Here is a 22,633-nt window from a genome sequence, read left to right on the forward strand (position 1 = left end):
TTTTTCCGACTCTTTGTATATCTTCCCATTCCTAGTTTTGTCAAAGCAGCTCATAGTGGTTTAGGCATGCTTTATCATTGTGTATTCTTTCATTTGGCGTGTATGGTGAAATTACTCATTAAATTTTTGTGTTTAAGTTCAGTACTGTACAAATGATACTTCTACAGCTCATCTCTCTCTTTTCTTAGCACGTAGAAAATCTAATTGTGTAAAAGAAGTAGAAAAACTACAAGAAAAACGAGAAAAAAGGAGACTACAACAGCAAGAACTCCGAGAAAAAAGAGCCCAGGTTTGTTACAATAATGTATTTTATTTATGCACTAACTAAAAACTTATGTTAGGATCATAGGATCAGATGCTTGCCTTACACTTAGCCAGTTCTGCATTTGGTTCTTGGCAACACCTGTGTTTCCTGAGCATAGCTAGTTATGGCCCAAACTTCCTTCTCTGCCTTGTAAAATTAAATTTCAGTCCTGGTTACTGCGTGGACCAGAAATAATGTCCAGTGTAGTCTTGGTGCCTCCAAAGAGCTTCTGGACCTAAAGAGTGTACCATCAAGCATCACAAGATACAGCTCTATTTAAAAAATAAATTAGGAAAATACATTTTCAGGGGCTAGAGAGACTCCACTGGGTATTGTATTTGCGATGCACATGATCAACCCAGATTCAATCTGCAGCATTCCATATAGTCCCAAGCCCAGCCTGGAGTTATTCCTGTATGGAGAGCCAGTAACCCATGAGCATCCCCGGTTATGGCCCAAGAACAACAAGAAAGGAAAAAGGAAGTTTTCTTGGGCCAGAGATATTAGAGTGGGTGGGCACTTGCCTTGTATGCAACCAACTTGAGTTTGATCCTTGGCATCCCATGTTGTCCCCTGAGCCATGCCAGGAGTGATCCCTGAACACAGAGCCAGGAGTAGGCTGTGAACAGAGGTTTTCCTGGCACGTTTTTACTACACAAATTTGTCATATTTTAGTGGGTACCTGTTCTAAAGCTCTAAAGTGTATTCCATTTTGAATAATGCGCTGTTGTATAACAGTTTTAGTTTTGATTCACATTATACCACTTGAGAATAATAGGGTTTTAGCTTTGTATATAGATCTAAAAATGCATTTGGGAAAATTAAGTATATGATTGCACCATAAATTTTATTATTGTTTTGCATGGTCATAAATTCAGAATGTTGTAATGAAAGAGGAAGCGTGTGTTTTGATTTATACTAGCTATTGCAAGCAGACCTCTACTTCTCCCTGTGTCTGATTTAGATGGTTCCAAATGTAGTTAATAGTAGTAGAAGACAAATCTTCATCTCTCTACATAGCTTTACATATTATAAATTCTTGTCACACATTTAGTTTCTGTGTCTATGTTGTATTCGTAGAACTTGTTTCCTGTGTAGTACTGTTTATTTAAGAGTATATTTAAATATTAGTCATAAAGTTTTAAGTAGTTCTTAGTTTTCGTGTTCAATCTGAATAAATCAGTGAGGGTTTTGAAATAATACACAAAACATCACAGCTACTTAGCACAGACGCCCTCTGCTGTTTCCTTTGGGTACTCCAAAATAGTGTCACATTTCTTTGTGATTTTTAAAAATTTTTCCGTTATATTTTGCTTCTCAATTGAAGCAAATAGTTATATTATTTTTTAGAGCTACAATTACTAACGAACTGGAGCAATAGCACAGTGGATAGGGCGTTTGCCTTGCATGAGGTTGACCCTGGTTCGGTTCTTTTGTCCCTCCCGGAGAACCTGGCAAGTAACCGAGAGTATCCCACCCGCATGGCAGAGCCTGGCAAGCTACCCGTGGCGTATTCGCTATGCCAAAAACAGTAACAAGTCTTACAATGGAGACGTTACTGGTGCCCGCTCGAGCAAATCTATGAACAAAGGACAACAGTGCTACATTATTGCTAACATTTAAATAAATGTTTGTAAGTCTTTAAAAATTTAATTGTATATTCAATGGAAATTTTTTTTGGAAAAAACCTGACTTATTATAATGTTCTATAATTTATTACTCATGAACTAAGAGTGATTTTAACTATTGCCTTTTGTATCTTAATAGAAATTTTCTTTTTTGCTTCAAAAAAAATTGTAGTGAGTGCTCAGTTATTGAATTTCAAATATATATTTTTTCTTTTTAGTTATTTTTTAGTTCAAAAGCAGACAAATTGGGCTACGCCTGACTGTGATTAAGCTTTAGTCTGGCTCTTTGCTTAGGGATCACTCACGTTGCCAGGGACTGAAGCCAGGTTTGAAGAAAATGCCTTAATTGTTGTATAAATGTTTCTATTGTCTGATTTTAAATTTTCATTGTAGTTTAATTAGATAATCTTACAAAAGTGTTAACCTTTGTACTTTCATTGTACAAATTACTGTACCTTCACCACCACCACCACTATGCCCAGTAGTCTCCACCACTTTTTTTTTTTTTTAAATACTGTGCTGCGCTACACCATGCCTATCATCCAAGTGCCAGGATCATCTTCTTTCATGTCGCAGTAGACGAAAACTTGAGTTCAAAGATATGAGTGAAATTGTCCTGTGATTGTTTTTTATTCTCCAACTTATTTGGCTACCTCACATTCCATCTATATTGTATTAAACTGCAAGACCTCATCTTTTCTCATAGCTGAATGAATAGTGTGTGTGTCCGACCATTTCTATAACCACTTATGTTATTGGGCACTTGGATTATTTCCATGTCTTGAATATTGTAAATAATGCTGTGAAGAATATAGGTGTGTGCATATATCCTAAAGTATTTCATAATCGTGGGGTAGATGCCCGGAAGTGGAATCGGTACTGAGAGATCCTGAATTGTAAAGATACATATATATATGCATATATCTATATATATGTATCTTTAAAATACATTTATTTTATGTATGTGGCCTTTGGGTCACACCCAGCAATGCTCAGGGAATACTCCTCGCTCTGCACTCAGGAATTACTCCTGGCAGTGCTTGAGGGACCATATGGGATGCTGTGAATTGAATCTGGATCGACCATGTAGAAGGCAAACACCCTACCCCGTATGTTTGCTGCTCCAGCCCCATGAATTTTAAAGATTCTTTAAATACCCTTACTTTGAGTCCTTTGAATCTGTTGCTCTATATGAAGGAGAGAATGGAGCATAAAGGGAACTTGCTTTGCATGTGGCCAATCCCAGTTTGGTCCCTGGAGCACCAGGAGAGTGATCCCTGAGTATAGACCCAGGAATAAGCCCTGAGCACCACTGGAAGTGGCCCAAAAACAATGGTAACATAATTCAACATTATGTTTCTTTCTTTTTCTTTGCTTTAGTTTTTTTAAAATTGATTTTTTTGTTTGCAATATTCTAGCATACAGTCATTTAAGTTCATACTCGTGTGTGTGTGTGTGTGTGTGTGTGTGTGTGTGTGTGTGTGTGTGTGTGTGTGTGTGTGTGTGTGTGTGTGAGATTGTCATGCTCTTCTGTTCATTTCTCCTCCATCCCCTTTTTATCTCTGGTAACTACTGGCAGTTTTCATTATCTTCAGGAGTTAGTTTTGTTGGGTTTTGTGTGCATGTTTTAGTCTTTGTAGGTATTTATCAAAAGGAAATGCATGTAAATGAATATATTTTTACTGTACTGAATATTAAAAATTGGGATGAAAATAAGTTAGGAAGAAGAATCTGATTTAATAACTTTTTCTGAAGTTTATCTTTTCCATAGTTATTTGTCATTGTTTAAGATAAGTGATATTTTATTCTTTTATTTTCTTTTTTGGGATAATTAAGATATATATGAAAGATGAGTTTTGGAACTAGGTCAAAGTTAATTTTAGTGAGCGTTGGTTTGGAACTACCAGAACAGTTGAAGACTAGCATAATTGTGTTTTTAATAAAAAATTAATGAAGGCATATTATTTATCCTGAACTGTGAAATGAAATTATGTCACATCTCTAGTATGAGCTTGGGCTTGGCTATAACAAATGTTGTAGTCAATTAGTTTAGTTGTTAAAATAGATATTTGACAAAACAGATATTGTCCAAACAGATATAAAACTACATGATTATCAGTATGACAAATGATGAATTCCCTTTGTCTCACAGGATGTTGATGCTACAAACCCCAATTATGAAATTATGTGTATGATCAGAGATTTTAGAGGAAGTTTGGATTATAGACCATTAACAACAGCAGATCCGGTAAGATTTTTATAAATCAATACTCTGGAACTTCTTATACTCTAAATAAAATATGTTTGATACCATTCAACTAATATCTTAATTATGTGGTTTTACACTTTATTTTTTATTTTTTGTGGGGTTTTTTTTTTTTTTTTTTTGCCACATTGGTAGTGCTCAGGAGTTACTCACTCCAGCCTTTGTACTCAGGAATTACTCCTGGCAGTGCTTGGGTGACCGAATGGGATGCTGCAGTTCAAACCTGGTTAATCAGGTGCAAGGCAAGCTCCTTTACCTGCTGCACTAGTGCTTTGGCCCCAGTTTTTCCACTTTAATGAATATTCTTTTTTCTTTCATTATTATTTTTTGGGTGTGTGTGTGTGTGTGCAGGATGCAGATTTGGGCCACACCTAGTGATTTTCAGGGGTTCTGCACTCCGGAATTACTGCTGGTTGTGCCGGGGGTGGGGGGGGGGCCGAGCTCAGCCCATATAGAATGCCTGGAATTGAATCTAAATATACTAGGTGCAAAGCAAGTGCCTTCCCCATTGTACTATTGCTCTGGCCTTAAACCTCTCAGTGTTTGATAGAGCAGAGCAGCAATTTTAAAGGAGGAGTGATGTCAGAAGACCCAGTTTCCTTTCTGACCATCAGTTATAATTTGACCTTAGTTACAAGATTATTTCTTTCTTTGCTTGAGCAATCTATCCCATCATCATTGCAGTGTACCATGTTTGTTAATTTTTTTTAAATGTCATTATGGCTTTTAATAATAAGTGATATTAATAAGTGATAGTTTTTAGGACAGCAGTAGACCAAAACTCTAGTTCGGACCTATGTTGTTGAAAGATCAATTCTATAGACTCTTCCTTATCTTTATTCTTTAAAAAATTACAGTATGACAAGTATTTACATAGCATTTACTTTGTGTTATAAGTAATCTAGAGATGTGTTCAAGTATATTAGAGAATGTGTGATTAGGTTATATGCAAATGCCATATAAATTTATATGCAAGTCCTGATACAAAACATGTTTCGTATCAGGGACTTGAACTTCCTAAAATTCTTTGTCTAAAATTTTGCATATAATAAAGCTGAAAATAAGATATTTGATAGGAAGTTTGACTTTAATTGTAACAATTCATCTCAGTCTTATAATAAATCTAATGCCACTAAGAACAGTAGTGTCCCCCAAAAGTTTATTTCTTAATGACTCGCCAACTTGCAAAAATGTTTTCATTATAGTCCGAGTTTTTTAGAAATAATTATACCTCACAGCTGTTAGAATTTGTACAAGATAATTGTTATTTAAACTTAAATTTAAGCCATGCATAAACAGAAAATTTTTATAGGAAGTATTGTATTGCATAATATAGGCAAGTATTGCATAATATTAATAACCGGTGAAATAAATTTTATTTTTAGATTGATGAACATAGGATATGTGTTTGTGTACGAAAACGGCCACTCAATAAAAAAGGTATGATTGGTTCTGCCCTACTTGTAATTTATTTTGGTTTATAGAAGTCAGATTGGTTTAGAAGAGCAAACTATAAATCTTATTTTTTACAAACCTATACAAGTTTTATCTCAGTACATACCTATACATACATACCTTTTGTATATTTCTTTAGTTAGATCTGTTGGTTTATTAATATTCTATTAATCATTGCCATTTCTTGTTCATCATAGAAATCTTGGGTTTTTTTCCACATTGTTATTAAAGAATTATGTCTTACTGAATGACATAGGGTAATTATTTTTATAGAACTTCCTACTTTACAGAACATACTACTTAAAATAATATTGTGCATTAATTCAAGTGCTGTGAAAAATTTTGGGGCATTGATTTTCATTTATCCTTTTAGAAACTCAAATGAAAGATCTTGATGTAATCACAATCCCCAGTAAAGATGTTGTGATGGTACATGAACCAAAACAAAAAGTAGATTTAACACGGTACCTGGAAAATCAAACGTTTCGTTTTGATTATGCCTTTGATGACTCAGCTCCTAATGAAATGGTTTACAGGTAGGTAAATGCACTATTAATCAGAATTTTTTATTATAATACCATGTGTGCAGCCCACTAAAACTTAAAACGATCTTATGTCTAGAGTTGTAATGTGCTTTTCTTAGTTAAAACAAAGAAAAAATGTAATTGCAGAACACTAATGAAAATTAATACTTGTTTTCTATAATGTTCTCCAAATCAAATTTTTTATTACTTATTTTTTTATTTATCTCATATACTACTTGGAAACTTTTCCATTAGATGAAACGTTTCAAAAAATGTTAACATTTTCATAACAAGGGGAACTTCCATCTTTTTATCTCTATACTATTGAAATGATATGAAAATATTAATTATATATTTATCCTTAATTGTCTAAACCTTTATTTAGGGACTGGAAAGATAGGATAGTGGGTAAGACCTTACACATGGCCGACCCAGGTCTGATTCCTGGTACCCTTGAGCCTCTTAGGAGTGATCTCCCTGAGCACAAAGCCAGGAGTAAGCCTTGAGCATTGCTGTATGTAACCCCAAAACAGAAAAATAAATGATCATTTAAAAATTTTATAAACTTATTTGGCATTTATGTATTTAGGGAAAAAATTCTGTAAATCTTGCATTTTCATCTTCTCTTAAGTTTTGGGATAGATTATTACATGGAATTCTTTTCTAGTTAAAGAGTAAATTTGAAAAAAATTGAGATTTGCATTTATCAAACATTAAAATCTCATGTTTTTATGCCAGATACGGATGTTCATAGCTAATTTGTAAAATATTCACTTAGAAATTTTGTTACAGATCAGTTTTAGCAGATTACTGTTCTGTTTTTAAGAACTACCTTGGCGGTTACTTGAGTGCTCTATATTTTTGGAAGACAGAATATTTAAGGATCCTGAAGATTGAAGATTATTAAAAATCTTCTGTGTCCTCCTTAATCTGTAGATTTAATGGCCTTCTAATTCTCCTCAGTCATTTCTCTTTCATCAGAGAAATTTTGATAATTTTGACTTTAAATTTGATACTTAAATAGAATGTTTTTTGCTACTTTTGTTGTATACTCTCCTATTTTGCCTTAAAAAATGAGCAGACCTTTGTGTTCCATTTAAGTTATTTTGTATCTTACATTAAAAAGACTTGTTTTGGGTGTCAGAGAGATGGTACTGACCATGCCTTGCTTACAGCTGACCACAGTTTAGTCCTCAGCATGACACGGTCTCCCTTAGCATCATAATGTATAGCCCTGGAGGTCCTGATGCTCAGGGCTCACTCCTGGCAGGGCTCGGGGGACCATATAGGAATGCCAGGGATCAAGCCCGGGCTGGCCGTGTGCAAGATAAATAACCTACCCACTGTACCCTACTCTCTGAACCCTAGGAGGCCCAGGTTTATCCCTAGGGCTACATTTTCTCAAGCATTACTGGATGTGCCTTTAAAAAAAAAACAATAAAAATTTGGATTAGAGGTAGTACAAGCAACTTCCTTTCCACATAACTGACCTGGGATTGATCCCTATCACCTTGGAACTTTATGGGTACTTTGAGTACCCATACATCAGGAGTAAGTTCTGGAGATAGCTGGGTGTGGCCAAAGAGTAAAAGAAAACTGTCGGCACAGTAGTATTTTAAAAGTAAAACATTTGGGGCTGGAGTGATATGATAGCACAGCGGGTAGGGCGTTTGCCTTGCACGCGGCCGACCCGAGTTCGATTCTCAGCGTCCCATATGGTCCCCTGAGCACTGCCAGGAGTAATCCCTGAGTGCATGAGCCAGGATTAACCCCTGTGCAACGCCAGGGGTGACCCAAAAGGCAAAAAAAAAAAAAAGCAAAATAAAATTACTCTTTCAAGGAAATAGTAGCTTTTTTTTTTTTTAATGTTAGAAGATCTTAATTTCTTTCCTGAGTCACCTCCCCCACCCCCCACCCCTGTAGCTTTCTTCTTTTGAGGGTATGTCATTATTTTAGTCACATCCAGTGATGCTCAGAGGCTGTTTCCAGCTAGGTACTTAGAGGGCTCAATTGGACCATATAGGGGACCCAGTAGTTCAAAACAGGGCCTCCTGTACAAAACGTGTCTTTTTAGCTGTCTCTGTTACCATTAAAGAAATCTTTTTAATTTGTTAAAACTCCTGATTCTTGGAAGGGAGGGAAGGTTTATGTTTGTTTTATGTGGCTGTTACTGTCAGAGTTGTGTTCATTGATTCATGGTATATTACATTAATAAAATTTGAAAAGGGTGATATTACAATATTTGATGCTACTTTCATTGTTTGATTTAAGTAATGATCGCTGATAACGAATGAATTTCATTTTTAAGGTTTACAGCTAGACCGCTAGTGGAAACTATATTTGAAAGGGGAATGGCTACATGCTTTGCTTATGGGCAGACTGGAAGTGGAAAGACTCATGTGAGTAATATGTCCTAGTCTGACACTATAGTTTATTTTCCTAAATTAGTTTTATTTTGATATCTAAATTTTAAAATAAATTATTCCTGGGAAATGTCTGCTCTTTATTTTCTTTTTAACATATAGACTATGGGAGGTGACTTTTCAGGAAAGAACCAAGATTGCTCTAAAGGAATTTATGCATTAGCAGGTAACTTCTTTTTGCATATCATATATAAATGCTCAAGTATTGAGGTGTTTTGAAATAAGAATTGGAAATACTGTAGTATTTAAGGGTATTTACAGTGCTATGCATACTTTATGTTGTCAATTTTAGGTTATCAGGCTGATAAAAGATAGCGTTTTAGGGACAGAATTTATATTATGTTTATGTCATTGTAAGCTGTTTTCAGAGCTTAAAAGTTGTAGAACAGCTGGTATGTGCAAAGCTCTGTTTTGCTATTGTGAGAGTATTCTGACTGGGGGTGTGGCTTAGCAGTAATATGCATACCTCATGGGTGTGAAACCCTGGGTTCAAACCTGGGACACTGCAAAAAAAAATTTAAGTGGCCTTCTCTTTAGTGAATATGAAGAAGAGTGACATTTAAACCTAAAATGTAAAAAAAAATACTATTACTTGTGTAATAAATAATGCTATTTATTATTTAAATACTATTAATACTTCAAAATGCTATTAAAATACTATTAGTACTTATAAATAGAATTAATGTTTAGTCTTCATTTTTGTTATTGATAATTAGAATGTAGGTAAATAACAACATTCATCTAAAAGTAGAGAATTTAAGGCTAGGCATGTATGTCGTGGAGTTTATGCCAAAGAGCAATTTTGGGAATTTGATTTGCTTGGGGCTTGGGGGCATGTTAGGCCATAGCAGTAGTGCTCAGAGTATCACTCCTGGTGAGGTTTGGGAGACCATATGGGGTACCAGGAATTGAACCCAGATTGGACCTGTGTAAGGCAAGTGTCCTGCCCACTATGCTATTTCTCTGGTCCCTGAATTGCTTCTTAAAAACATTATTGTCACTTCTTAATGTATTTCCTTTGTGTGAAATTCTTTACAGCTCGAGATGTTTTTTTAATGCTGAAGAAGCCAAACTACAAGAAGTTAGAACTTCAAGTATATGCAACATTTTTTGAAATTTATAGTGGAAAGGTAAGTGAAAACTGTTAAATTAAAAAAAAAGTGGTTATAAAATATGTAGCAAAATTTACCGTTTAATTTTTTATGAAGTATACAACATCTGCTTAAATATATTTACATTATTGTGCAATAATCATAATCATACTTTTACATGTATTTGTATGATTCTTTATTAATTTATGCAGTGTCTTTAATGCCCATTGAGTCTTTTCAATTTCAGTATTTAACATGATTTTATTTATAGTGACATTTTACTGAAATAATCTCTCTGGATTACTCATGTTTATATAACTTTATTTCTTTAAGTTAGTTTTCTAATTTGAGTTATCATTTTATAGGTGTTTGACTTGCTAAACAGGAAAACAAAATTAAGAGTACTTGAAGATGGAAAACAGCAGGTCCAGGTGGTGGGATTGCAGGAACGGGAAGTTAAATGTGTTGAAGATGTTCTGAAACTCATTGATATAGGCAACAGTTGCAGGTAAATCTCTTCCAGGGAAGGAAATGGGCCAGAGATAGTACAAGGGTTTGGACACTTTGTATGTCCTTACATGAAGTTGACTCCGTTTAGATCCCTGGCACTGCTTGTGGTCCCCTACGCACTGTTGGGAGTGGCCTAACTTTCCCCATTTTTCTCCCCTTACCTCTTTACCCCCAGATCAATAACTTTTTTTTAAAGAAAGAAAAGATTGGGAACTCGGCCATAGAAATAATTGAGTGGCCTGAGTGCATGCTTTGCATGTAGAACACCCAGTTTCAGTCCTTGACACTGTGCACAGAGCCAGGAGGAACCACTGAGTACTGTTGGGTGTGAACCCACCCAAAAAAGAAAAAGAAACTTGATTCCATAATCTATTTTGGGTATGTTGGGTATAGCATAACAAAGCAAGTTTGTTATTGTAATACATCTTGCAATTAAAAGGCATTGTTCATAAAAACTTTTGTTTCTTTTAACTTTGAGCGGTATGTAATAGATTGATAATACACTATCAGTATGTTAGAAATATATTTTGTAGGCCAGAGCAATATTACAGGGGTTAAAGCATGTGCCTTACATGTGGCCAGCTGCAGTTTAATCCTTGGCACTACATGTGGTCCTGTCAGTACTGGCAAAAGAGACCCTTAAGCACAGATCCAGGAGTAAGCCTATAACATAGCTAGGTGTGGCCCAAAAACCAAACCAATAAAAAAAACTATATGTATACACATACATATGTATACACACATACACATATATCTATATATGCATATATATACATGTATATATACATATATGAAACAGATATGTCAAATGATGAAAATTGGTTGGCTTCTGAAAATACTGATTTGAATACATAAATTGATGTTTTTGTATTAAAATAATGTTAATCACATTGTAGGACATCTGGTCAAACATCTGCAAATGCACATTCATCTCGGAGCCATGCAGTGTTTCAGATTATTCTTAGAAGGAAAGGAAAACTACATGGCAAATTTTCTCTCATTGACTTGGCTGGAAATGAAAGAGGAGCTGATACTTCCAGTGCGGACAGGCAGACTAGGCTTGAAGGTGCTGAAATTAATAAAAGCCTTTTAGCACTCAAGGTAAATAAGGCAAAATTGATCATGAAATATCTTTTTGTGTGTGTGACTTTAAGTTTGTTTACTCAGAAACTGCTAGACACTTGTTTTGTGTAGTTTAGCTTCTATTTGCTCTTAGAGGTGTGTATTATATTTGCTTTTAGAAGTTTGTATTATATCCAGAAATCGTCTTTTTATTGTTTATTTAGTGTGTATAAAACATTTGTTAATTGGCAGATTAGTTCTAAAACTACTTTCAGGAGATTCTCAAGGGACATGATTTAGGACATTTAGGACAACAAGGAACTACAAAATTGAGCCAAGAAGTCATTTTTCAGAAAAATGTGGAATGACTTAGAAAAAGTCATTTCATATATTCTTCCTTGATTAGAAAGCCACAGGTTGGCAAAACTACTCAAAAGCACAGCTTTTTCTTCTGGAATTTTGCTTTAAAAGTTGAACTTTTACTGTTATTCTATTTTAGTTCTAATCACTGCCTCACAAATATTTTGGAAAATAAAAGTAGGTGTTATTATTTTTTTATTTTTTTGTTTTCATGTTCTTGAATTAGAACTTCGGTATAAAATTGTTAGTAAATTTTTCAGAACTGATCAGAATTTAGTCTTGGGAGTTATAGTAAGATCTTTTCAAATATGTTCATTACTCTTCTGTAAAAGTGTAATCTGCGATGCTTGCTTTCTTAATTTTCAGGAGTGCATCAGAGCCTTAGGTAGAAATAAACCTCATACTCCATTCCGAGCAAGTAAACTTACTCAGGTGTTAAGAGATTCTTTCATAGGTGAAAACTCCCGAACCTGCATGGTAAGTTTGTTTTCATTTGTTTTGTTGTTCAATGGATAGCTACACTACAGAAAAAATCATATATTAATGACAGTTATTTAAATCCTATTATGAGAGAGAACAATGATACGTAATATGTGATCCCTGACAGTGTTAGAATTACATTGCAATTATAACATGTTCTGTTTAGTAATTTTAGCATATGGGTTTTCTATTTGGCTTTCTTTTTTTTTTTCTCCCTCAGTTATAGTCATACCTTTCATGTATCTAACAATTTTGGATTGTATTATTACCTTACTAGATGCTAGTTCTGTTTTCCTAAAACTAATGAATATTTCTTGTTTTAGTAGAATTGAATATAGCTGAACTTAACCATTTTTTCCCTCCCCTGTCTGCATAGTGAATAAAATTGAAATTTTAGTTTAGTTCAGTTTTAGCTAACTTTGTTGCTTGGAGTAAACAGTACTATTTTACTGGTCAAGGATCAGCTGGAGATAGGGACAGTTTAGTTGTATAATTTGGGTTTCTCACTCTTTGATTCTCTCTCCTGGGTCAGACTTCACTTTGCAGCTATTATGGTTCCCAACTCCAAGCTTTGTCCTTTAATGTTTCTAGATAACAACAGTAAGGGATTTGGTTGCCCTTAATTGAAAACAAGCAAACAAAAAAACCGTAATAGAAAGGGGGAAGTTCATATAGATATTTCCTTCTATGTTTTCTGCCTAATTTGGACCATTATATGGTGCCTTCAGAGAGTTTCTATTTTAACTGAAGTTTATATCAGATTATGGACTTCTTATCTCAGAGTCCAAGTATCATTGATTTTTCTTTTTATTCAGATAATAACCATATTAAGATGAGTCCTTAATGAGCTATATGACAGTGTAACTATCTTCATTATTCATGACATTTTCTTTGCCTTTGCATTTCCCCCCAATAGATTGCCACAATCTCTCCAGGAATGGCATCCTGTGAAAATACTCTTAATACATTAAGATATGCAAATAGGTATGAAAATTGGTTATTCATTTTTAAATTTGAGGCGAGTAGAGCAGTTTATAACTGAATACCTAATAGCTTAATTTTATTAAATTGTTCTTTCAGTTTTCAAAAAAAAAATTGCATGTTATTCAATAAGATAACATTTCATTTGGCTCTAAAAAGTAAATAGTAAATTTAATTTTGGTAGAAAATTGTCTTTATCACTAGTAGAATTGGTCTGTCCTGATTATATTTTTCCATTTCACTAAGGTATATAGCATAATGTTTTAATGCATTTAAGCATACAAATTCTTCTATTTTAAGCTTCTAAAAGTTAGCGTTGAGACCAATCCTTTCATTGTTTATATGCTGAACATTATTTCTGATAACATGGGGGATATAAAGTCTGAGAAATAGTAACATGTTCTGATATTCTGTATGTTAATATATACTAATATTGTGCATATTAGTGCTACAGGCGTCAGTACATGACTGAATTATTATAAGTGAACAGATAAAACCATTATAAATTATTAAAACAGTTCATTCCTTAGAACATGAAATTCCTGCCAAACTGGATTGTAATGGACGTATATTTCTATTATCTCTATAATTGACCTAGAGATAAAATTTCTTGTTGATGCTCCATTTCTAGTTGTAGATCTCTTAATTTTGTCAACACAAGTATTTGTCCTATTTTTTGTTTTACTTACTATGGAGGTTTTTAAAATCTGCACTGTAGCACTGTCATCCTATTGTTCATCGATTTGCTCGAGCGGGTACCAGTAACGTCTCCATTATGAGACTTGTTAATGTTTTTGGCATATCGAATATGCCACAGGTAGCTTGCCAGGCTCTGCTGTGCGGGCAGGATACTCTCGGTAGCTTGCCGGGCTCTCTGAGAGGGACAGAAGAATTGAACCTGGGTCGGCCACGTACAAGGCAAACGCCCTACCTGTTGTGTAAATCTAAAATGCAAAAAAAAAAAATTGTTTTTAATCACAGAAGGGAATAACTGAATACTGACAAAATACACATGTCTTTCCTTAGACGGTGTGATTGAACTTTACCTATCCTTCCCCATTTCTGCTCAGAAGCTCCCAGTGTCTTTTCTAGATTACAAATTCTTTTTTGTTTTTTTTTGCTTTTTGGGTCACACCCAGCGATGCTCAGGGGTCACTCCTGGCTCTGCACTCAGGAATTACCCCTCATGCTCAGGGGACCATATGGGATGCTGGGAATCGAACCCAGGTCGGCTGCGTGCAAGGCAAACACCCTACCCGCTGTGCTATCACTCCAGCTCCTAGATTACAAATTCTTAAGAGTAATGCCAAGACTCTTGGCATTACTCTTAAGAATTGTCTGTACCCCAACATAACTGCTGTTCTGACTTTTTCAGAATAGTTTTTTTACTTCCCTTGATCATTTTAAAAAGTTCTATTACTTACTAATATCATCATCATCCCCTTGATTGTCAAATTTCTTGAGTGGTCTCAGTAATGTCTCCATTCGTCCTAGCCCTGAGATTTTAGAAGCCTCTTTTTATTCATCCTTCTCCAATGCGATGCCACATTGGAGGCTCTTTCGGAGTCAGGGGAATGAGACCCAGCATTGTTACTGGTTTTGGCATATGAATACACCTTGGGGAGTTTGCAAGGCTCTCCCATGTGGGCAGGAAACTCTTAGTAGCTAGCCAGGTTCTCTCAGAGGGAGAACTAGGCTATAAGATGTCCGAGAACTTGATATTATAGTCCTGGATATAGGCCGTTGGTGGGATTACATGGTGCCAGGGGCAGTCCCTGGGTGTGACCGCCTAGCTACGGAAAAGTGGGAAATCGGGGTGGAAGAGGCCCAGTCCCAATCCGAGCAGGCTTACTAATATATCTTTCAAAAATACATGCAGGTATATGTGAGCTTTATATAAATGGAATCATACTCTCTACTTTTGTGTTCTTTATTTGAACTTAGAGATTCTTTTTAATGGTGAAAACTGTTGGATTATTGGAAATATGAGCCCTTTGTAAAAAGAGTAAAAAATATGTTGACTTTCAGCTGGACAGTTAGTATAGGGGTTGAGCTCTTTGCTTTGGGGGTGGCTTACTTGCCTGCCCTGTTCGCCCCACAGCCTCCGGCACTGCATATGATCCCCAAGCACTTCCAGCTCCCTCCTGTACACAGAGCCAGGAATATCCTCTGAGTCCCATCAGATCTCTGTTTTCTTGCCTCTCAAATACATTGACTTCTTTAAAATAAAAAGACAACTTTATTTTATGGGACCAAAGAGAGTTCACTGGACAGAGCAACATGCTCTGACTCTTACCAAGTGTCCTCTGAGCATCACCAGGAGAAACCCCAGCACAAAGCCAGGGAATAGCTTCTGAGCACTGCTGGGTGTGCCAAAAAAGACTAACATTTATATTTTTACCTTTATAATAGAACCTTATTTTCTAAATTGAATTCTTTAGATTGATGAATCACAAGCTTTTAGGTTACGAACCCTGTAAACATTTTTTAAGTTATTTTAAAATATTTTAATTTACCTTTAAATTCTTTTTTTAGTCTCTTATTTTTAAAAGTATTTTAAAAATACCTCTAATAAGTAGTTTGATATGTGAGGTTTATCATTCATTTTGTTTACTTCAAAAACTTTCACTAGATATGAGAGGACCACCTTACTGTGGTAGATAGCGTCATGTTTTAGAATTAAGACAGATAAAAATGTTCTGTAAAGGAAGTAAAATGTTAAAATGCTGTATCTGATCTTTCCTGTAGTTTATTTACGTCTAAGTAAAATACTGTCATCTATTATTATCATGTATATCACTCGCATATATATTGTCACTTGCAGCATGACTTATCTGGTATAAATGATTTTTTTTTCCATACCAACACAAATAAGACATTTTAACCTTTTTGATTAGAATGTAATCCCCCCCTTTTTTTTTTGCTTTTTGTCACACCCAGCGATGCACAGGGGTTACTCCTGGCTCATGCACTCAGGAATTACCCCTGGCAGTGCTCAGGGGACCATATGGGATGCTGGGAATTGAACCCAGGTCAGCTGCGTGCAAGGCAAATGCCCTACTCGCTGTGCTATTGCTCGAGCCCTAATGTAATCCCCATTTGAAGACTGTAATTTCTGTGTATAATAAACTTGGGTTTGGCCTTAGGGCCTTTATTTTTTGTTTATTGAGATATGGGGGCCAAACTGAGTAGTGCTCAGGGTCTACTTCCAGCTTACTGCTTTTGGGTCACTGTGGCCACACCTTCCACATGCAAAGCACGCACTCTAAGCTGCTGTTCTCTCTCTGGCATGAGGGTTTTAAATCGAGGGGGAAGTGTGAACCATGGCGTCTAAATTGAGAAATGGTAGTAAAATTAGAGTTAAAGCAGATAGATATGAAAAGGTAGGTTAGCTTAATTCTTAACAGTTAACTAGGTATTTTGAAATCTCTATATATTGTTATGTTTGGGAATTAGTAGCTTTCCAAAGAGACAATAAAGGACAAGTGAATTTAGAATGAATCTTTGATAGATATTACCAGTAGGTAAAAGAAAGATTGTAAGTAATAGAAATTTACTCATTTAATTTACATGAAAAACTTTTTTTCTTTTAACTTTATCAATTTTTTACCACTAAAAATACTAGTTTAGAAAATGTAAAACTTAGCTTTGGGTACAAATTTTGTGTTACTGGAATAGGTAATGAAACTAAGCATGCATGTTGTTCTTCATATTTTTCTGGGGAGACCTCCTAAATGGTGCTTAGGAAGACCCTAGGGCCACTGCCATTGATTCTTCGACAATAGGCAGATAATACAAGCAAAGGTCTTGGGGCACAAGGGATTATCAGAGCCACTCCAGCAATCAGGCAGGCCTCTAGGGCCAGACCCAGAGGTGCTCAGGGACCTCTCCTGGACTCAGTGATGCTCAGGCTATCACATGGTTCTGGGGGTCAAACTTAGGCCACATGCAGGGCAAGCACCATAACCCTGTGCTTTCCAGTCCCAAAGCTAGTTTCTTTGTTTTGGGTTTGTTTTGAGGCCATACCCGGTAGTTCTCCGGGTTTACTCCTGGCTCTCCACTCAGGGTTCACTGCTGAGTTCACCCAGGGGTTTAGGGGATTATGTGGCAGGCTGCTAGAGATTGTATCTAGGTCAGTTGCATATGAGGCAAACACTGTATCCATTGTATTATGTCTCTTGCACCCAAAGCTACTTTTTAACTAGTTATGCCTCATACTCACTTTATGACTTTGGATTTGTTAGACTAACTTTTCTGAGATAGTTTGTCATCTGTAAAATGGACACAATATAAAACTGTTGCTAGATTTAAACTTATTAAACTTAATGTTTGACATGTATGAGGTACTTAATAATTGAAGTATTGTTAGGAAAGGATTGATCCCAAAAGTGATCTAAAGAATCACAATATGGTGGCCAGAGAGAGTACAGTGAGCAGTGCGCTTGCCTTGCTTATGCCTGACTAGTTTCAAAATTTGTACAAACAAATCTTTATAGCTAATGACATTTCTACATGCTGAGGAAAAATTAATTTATTTCAGACAGTGGGAGGCCCTTAGGACTTAATTCTCTTGTGAACTGTTTGAACAAAAACTATTGTTGAAGATTTATTAATGCTAATAGATAACATATTCATTGTATTTGTCACGCAAGATAATTAGATTGAATAGTCATGCAGATGAGAAGAGACTGTTCAAATTTAGGTGATCATCTAGTTAGAAGGATCATCAGAAGAGAGGAGTTTGTTTAGGGCAATCACATTGAATCAAAAAAATTAGAAGTACAGTGAGATTTCAAAAACCTCCGGATAAGTTGATATCCTTTGCTAAACAAAACTGGTACTAAATGCAAATTTGAAGTGTGTATTACTGTCTTTACAAGAGCATTTTCTTTTAATTTGTTGCTGTTTGGTGCTGCTGCAGAGTAAAGGAGTTTGGAATTAGTCCATCAGACATTCCCTTCTCACAGGGTAGTGGCAGTCGCCCTGATCTCTCTCCTTCTTATGAGTATGACGACTTTTCTCCTTCGATTACCAGGTCTACTTCATTCTATACATATGATGTTTATTTTAATAGTTTCTTTTGACTTGTTCTACATGTAAATATTTCATTTATACTTCTTTTGTCCTGAGCCATTTCATTTTTCATTTTCGTTTTGTTTGGCAGGTGGTGGCTTACTGCATGAGTTTGAGCTTCATTTTATGTACTTTTATTATTAATTTACTTGCTTTAAAAATACTGATTTTAGAAAATTGGCCTATTTCCTCCTACATTTTTAAGGATGATGTCATCTTTGCATGTTTTCCTTTATTCTGTACACATATATTTCCTTGTCCTCAAGGAAATAGCTAGAATCTGCATAGCAAGTGCTGTCTTCTAAATGGGAAAATAGTTTTTCAGTGGTGAAACTTCAAATCATAATTCTTACACTTGAAATAATAGCATGTAGCTATTGAAGATTATGAGTTAAAAATCTGCAACATTCATTTTCAGAATCCAGCAATAATTCATTTATTAATTGGGTCATTGTTATTTTCTCTTGATATAATTTAATGTCATTTACTTTGAAATAACCTACTGCATGCTTTAATTCTCAATTATCATGTGCAGTAATTACAAATGAAAAAATTGTAAAGCTACCCAAGTTGATCCCTGCAATTAGTTTACCATCCCTTTAGTATTTTCAGATTGTAGATAAATTTTAATTGCAAAGCTGACATCATCCATCTTAGTGTATTCATTGAATTACCTTTATATGAATAAGTTGTAATATATTTGTTCATTCTCAAGAGTATTTGTTGATATTAGATATTTCTTAAATGTTTGTAGGGTGAAAGAGTTGACTGTGGATCCAACTGCTGCTGGTGATGTTCGTCCAATAATGCACCATCCACCAAGTCAGATTGATGACTTAGAGGCACAGTGGGGTGTTGGCAGTTCCCCTCAGAGAGATGATCTAAAACTTCTTTGTGAGCAAAATGTGAGTGACTTCAGATAGTTGTACATCAGAATATATACTAAGATTAACTTCGGGGCTGACAAGATACAACAGATAGGGCACTTGCCTTGCATGCAGCTGACCTGGGTTGGATCCTCAGCACCCTGTATGGTACCCTGAGTGAAGAGCCAGAAAAAAATAAATGCCAAGCACCACTGGGTCTGTCCCAACCCAACCCCCACTTCAACTCCCACTCCAAACAAAAAATATTAGCTTCATTTTCTTACGGGCTGGTGTCATTTTTCAGCCACACACACATCTGGTGGTGTTTGGGGGGCTACTCTTGGCTCTGTGCTTGGATGTCACTGTGAGCCTGTTGAGTTCCTTCTCTGACCCCTGACTTTATTTAAAAATATATACTCTTGGGGCCAGAGCGATAGCACAGTGGGTAGGGCGTTTGCCTTGTACGCGGCTGACCTGGGTTCGATCCCCGGCATCCCAGATGGTCTCCCCAGCAGCGCCAGGAGTAGTTCCTGAGTGCAGAGCCAGGAGTAACCCCTGTGCATCGCTGGGTGTGACCCAAAAAGCTAATATATATACTCTTGCTTTTTATTACTTTTCTCACAAATCACCATATTGTGTCATTTTCTTATAATGATGAAAGGTAAGCATCTATAGTTGCTTCCTATAGACGTATTACATAGTACACATATAATACGCATTTGCTAAATATTTTATTTAGCTGATACAGCTGGATATGGTTAATATGATTACCCCTTTTTTAGAATTGAAAGATCAAATAACTTGACCAGAATCATACAAATTACAAATGCTGATTGATACTTGAGCCATAAGTTTATTGCTAGCTGCAATTAAATATTTGAAAATTATTCAACTGATTCTATCATTCATTAAAGTTATACATTTTTTTTAATACCTCCTAGTAGTTTTTTTGGTTTGTATTTTGTTATGTTTTGGGCCAAATCCTGCAGTGTCTAGCCCTTACTGAAAATTTTAAAGGTTAATGTAGTTGCTCTCAGAATGATTACCAAAGTAATCCTACATTGTACCATTGGAAAACCTAAAGATTGTCTCTCCCTATAGCAGGTTTTACATTTATTCTTTTCAAAAAAGTGTTGTTTTTTTTTTTTTTAATTTGAGGCATCGTGATTTGCAATACAGTTAACGATAGGGTTTCATGCTTACATCATTCAGTACCACACCTTCAGTCCACCCGACTGACCCCCTTCTATCTTATTCTCTTCCCCAAAAATGGTAGGTTCAGTTCTGTGGACCAGTTTCCAGTTCTATCCATCTTTGTCCATTTGTTATTCCCTTACTGTGTTTCTTTATAGCCTGCATAGGGCAGACCACTTCTGTATCTGTTCCTCTCTAACTTTATGCAGCTATAACTTCACATCCAAGTATTAGCAAATTGCATAATTCTATATAAATATATATATATGTGTATATATATATATATATATATATATATATATATATATCATAGTTTTTTTATCCAGTTCTGGTTTTAGACACTTGGGTTGTTTACAGATTTTGGCCAGTATAAATAGTGCTGCAATGAACATAGGAGTACAATTGTCTTTTCTGATTAGATTTTGGGCCCTTTGGGTTGGTGCCCAGAGTGGAATTGCTGGGTCATCAAATCTTTTGAAAAATGTCCATGTTGTTCACCAAAAGGGTTGAACCATTTGACATTCCTATCAGTAGTAGAGGAGGGTTCCTCACTTCCCCCCACCAGCACATATCAACTCCAACACTGGTTGTTTTTATTCTTTGTGATGTGTGCCAGTCTCACTGCTGTGAGGTAGTGTTTCATTTTTATTTTTTGGATATGCATGTCCCTGTTCTTCAGTGTTGGATAGCATTTTTCCATAAACCTATTGATCACCTGTGTGTCATCTCTTTGTTCATCCCTTCTTACCAGTTTTTGGTGTGGTTATTTTGTTGTTGACTTTGATAAATGCCTTTTTTAAAAGACTTTTTAAATGTAATGAATATTGATGGGCTGGTGCGATAGCACAGCGGTAGGGCGTTTGCCTTTCACACGGCTGACCCGTGTTCGACTCCTCTGCCCCTCTCAGAGAGCCTGGCAAGCTACTGAGAGTATTGCGCCCACACGACAGAACCTGGCAAGCTACCCCGTGGCGTATTGGATATGCCAAAAACAGTAACAATAAGTCTCACAATGAGAGACATTACTAGTGCCTGCTTGAACAAATCGATGAGCAAAGGGATGACAGTGACAGTGACAGTGAATGAACAGTGATTTACAAAGTTATTGATAGTTGAGTACATAATATTTCAACTCAGATCCCACCACCAAGTCAGTATACTTCCACCAGTGTTCCCATAATCCATCTTCATCCCCGTCCCTTGCCTGTCACTTGACAGGCACATTTCAAAATTTCAGTAATTGTTGATGTTTTCATTGTTGAATCTGTGTTTTGGTTATATAGCTATCCCACTCACCCATATCCCTAGTGTAGCTGAAGCCCTGATCCCTGCTCTTCTATAAATTCCCTTTCTCTTCTTCTTCCCCCCTTGATTTCTTTCTTTCTCTGCCCCTCTCTCTGAACATTAGGCTCAAGGGTGATCTAAGCATCCCCCACTTTACTACAGTAGAATTTCTTCATCTAGTATTCTATATAACACAAATATGTTGAGGTCATTTTGTATTTCTCTTCTGGCTTATTTCAATCAGCATGATATCTCTAGTTTCTGCCAGGTTGCAGCAAATTACATGATTTCATCATTCCTTGCAGCTGCCTAGTATTCCATTGTGTATGTATACCATACCTTCATAATCGATTCATTTGTCATTAGATGATTGATTCCATGTCTTTGCTATTATACTGAGTACAACAATGAATAATGGTGTTGTGTGTATGTCCTTTTGAATTAGTGGTTTTGTGTCCTGTGGTAGATGCCCAGTACAAGTGCTTTTTATATCTTGGATATTAACCCTTTGTTAGATGAGTGGTGAGTAAATATTTTCTACTAGTCTCTGAGTTTCTTATTTCACTTTGTATATTTTGTTTTTGTGGCCGCCACACTTGATAGTGCTCTGGGTTACTTCTAGGTATACTCTGGGAGGTGGTGTCCATAGTTGAAGCCAAGCCCTAAACATGGCAAAGTCCATGGCGCTAACTAGCTCTTGCATTTCATGCAGCTGTTCTTTAGGACTTTAATTCTATATATAGATTATCAGAAGTAATTCAATGGTTTAGCATGATAGCATGAGTTCTTACAGCCTTCTCCATGTTTGAGAGAACATGGATTCAATTCTACCAATCCCAGGAAATTATATTGAGCTGATTTGGCATTCCCCCTCTTAAATATTGGTGCATACGTACACATACAAATGCTACGATTTAATCTTAACAGAGTGAGTAAAATGGGATTGTATCCCTCAGCACCACTGCATTGCCAGTCTAAGCACTAAAACATCAGGTCCGCATTTACAGGCTAAGAATGATAAGGCCAGTACCCTCTAGCTTTGGTGGGTGTGGACTACCCCAGATTAAGTAAGATAAGGATAATATGGAAGACATGCTCTAGAAAACTAATACAGGTGGTCAACTTAAGGCAA

At 35.9% G+C, this 22,633-nt stretch overlaps 1 protein-coding gene across 5 annotated transcripts in view; it reads left to right on the plus strand.

The window, feature by feature from the left end:
- KIF2A (kinesin family member 2A) overlaps nucleotides 1-22,633 on the plus strand; it is an 83,117-nt gene that overhangs the window by 48,271 nt on the left and 12,213 nt on the right. For 2 of the 5 annotated variants that reach the window (XM_004608466.2, XM_055123864.1), the window contains exons 6-18: nucleotides 189-289; nucleotides 4,085-4,180; nucleotides 5,584-5,638; nucleotides 6,027-6,189; nucleotides 8,486-8,576; nucleotides 8,703-8,766; nucleotides 9,639-9,730; nucleotides 10,057-10,199; nucleotides 11,098-11,302; nucleotides 11,990-12,100; nucleotides 13,020-13,087; nucleotides 18,006-18,119; nucleotides 18,912-19,062. In XM_004608466.2, the coding sequence (XP_004608523.1) occupies nucleotides 189-289; nucleotides 4,085-4,180; nucleotides 5,584-5,638; nucleotides 6,027-6,189; nucleotides 8,486-8,576; nucleotides 8,703-8,766; nucleotides 9,639-9,730; nucleotides 10,057-10,199; nucleotides 11,098-11,302; nucleotides 11,990-12,100; nucleotides 13,020-13,087; nucleotides 18,006-18,119; nucleotides 18,912-19,062 (1,454 nt within the window). The remainder of the gene's footprint in view (nucleotides 1-188; nucleotides 290-4,084; nucleotides 4,181-5,583; nucleotides 5,639-6,026; nucleotides 6,190-8,485; nucleotides 8,577-8,702; nucleotides 8,767-9,638; nucleotides 9,731-10,056; nucleotides 10,200-11,097; nucleotides 11,303-11,989; nucleotides 12,101-13,019; nucleotides 13,088-18,005; nucleotides 18,120-18,911; nucleotides 19,063-22,633) is intronic. The other 3 variants (XM_004608467.2, XM_004608468.2, XM_055123863.1) reach the window with 2 other exon arrangements.

This window comes from Sorex araneus, chromosome 1 (assembly GCF_027595985.1).
Source record: "Sorex araneus isolate mSorAra2 chromosome 1, mSorAra2.pri, whole genome shotgun sequence".
In the NCBI taxonomy this organism is placed as follows: domain Eukaryota; kingdom Metazoa; phylum Chordata; class Mammalia; order Eulipotyphla; family Soricidae; genus Sorex; species Sorex araneus.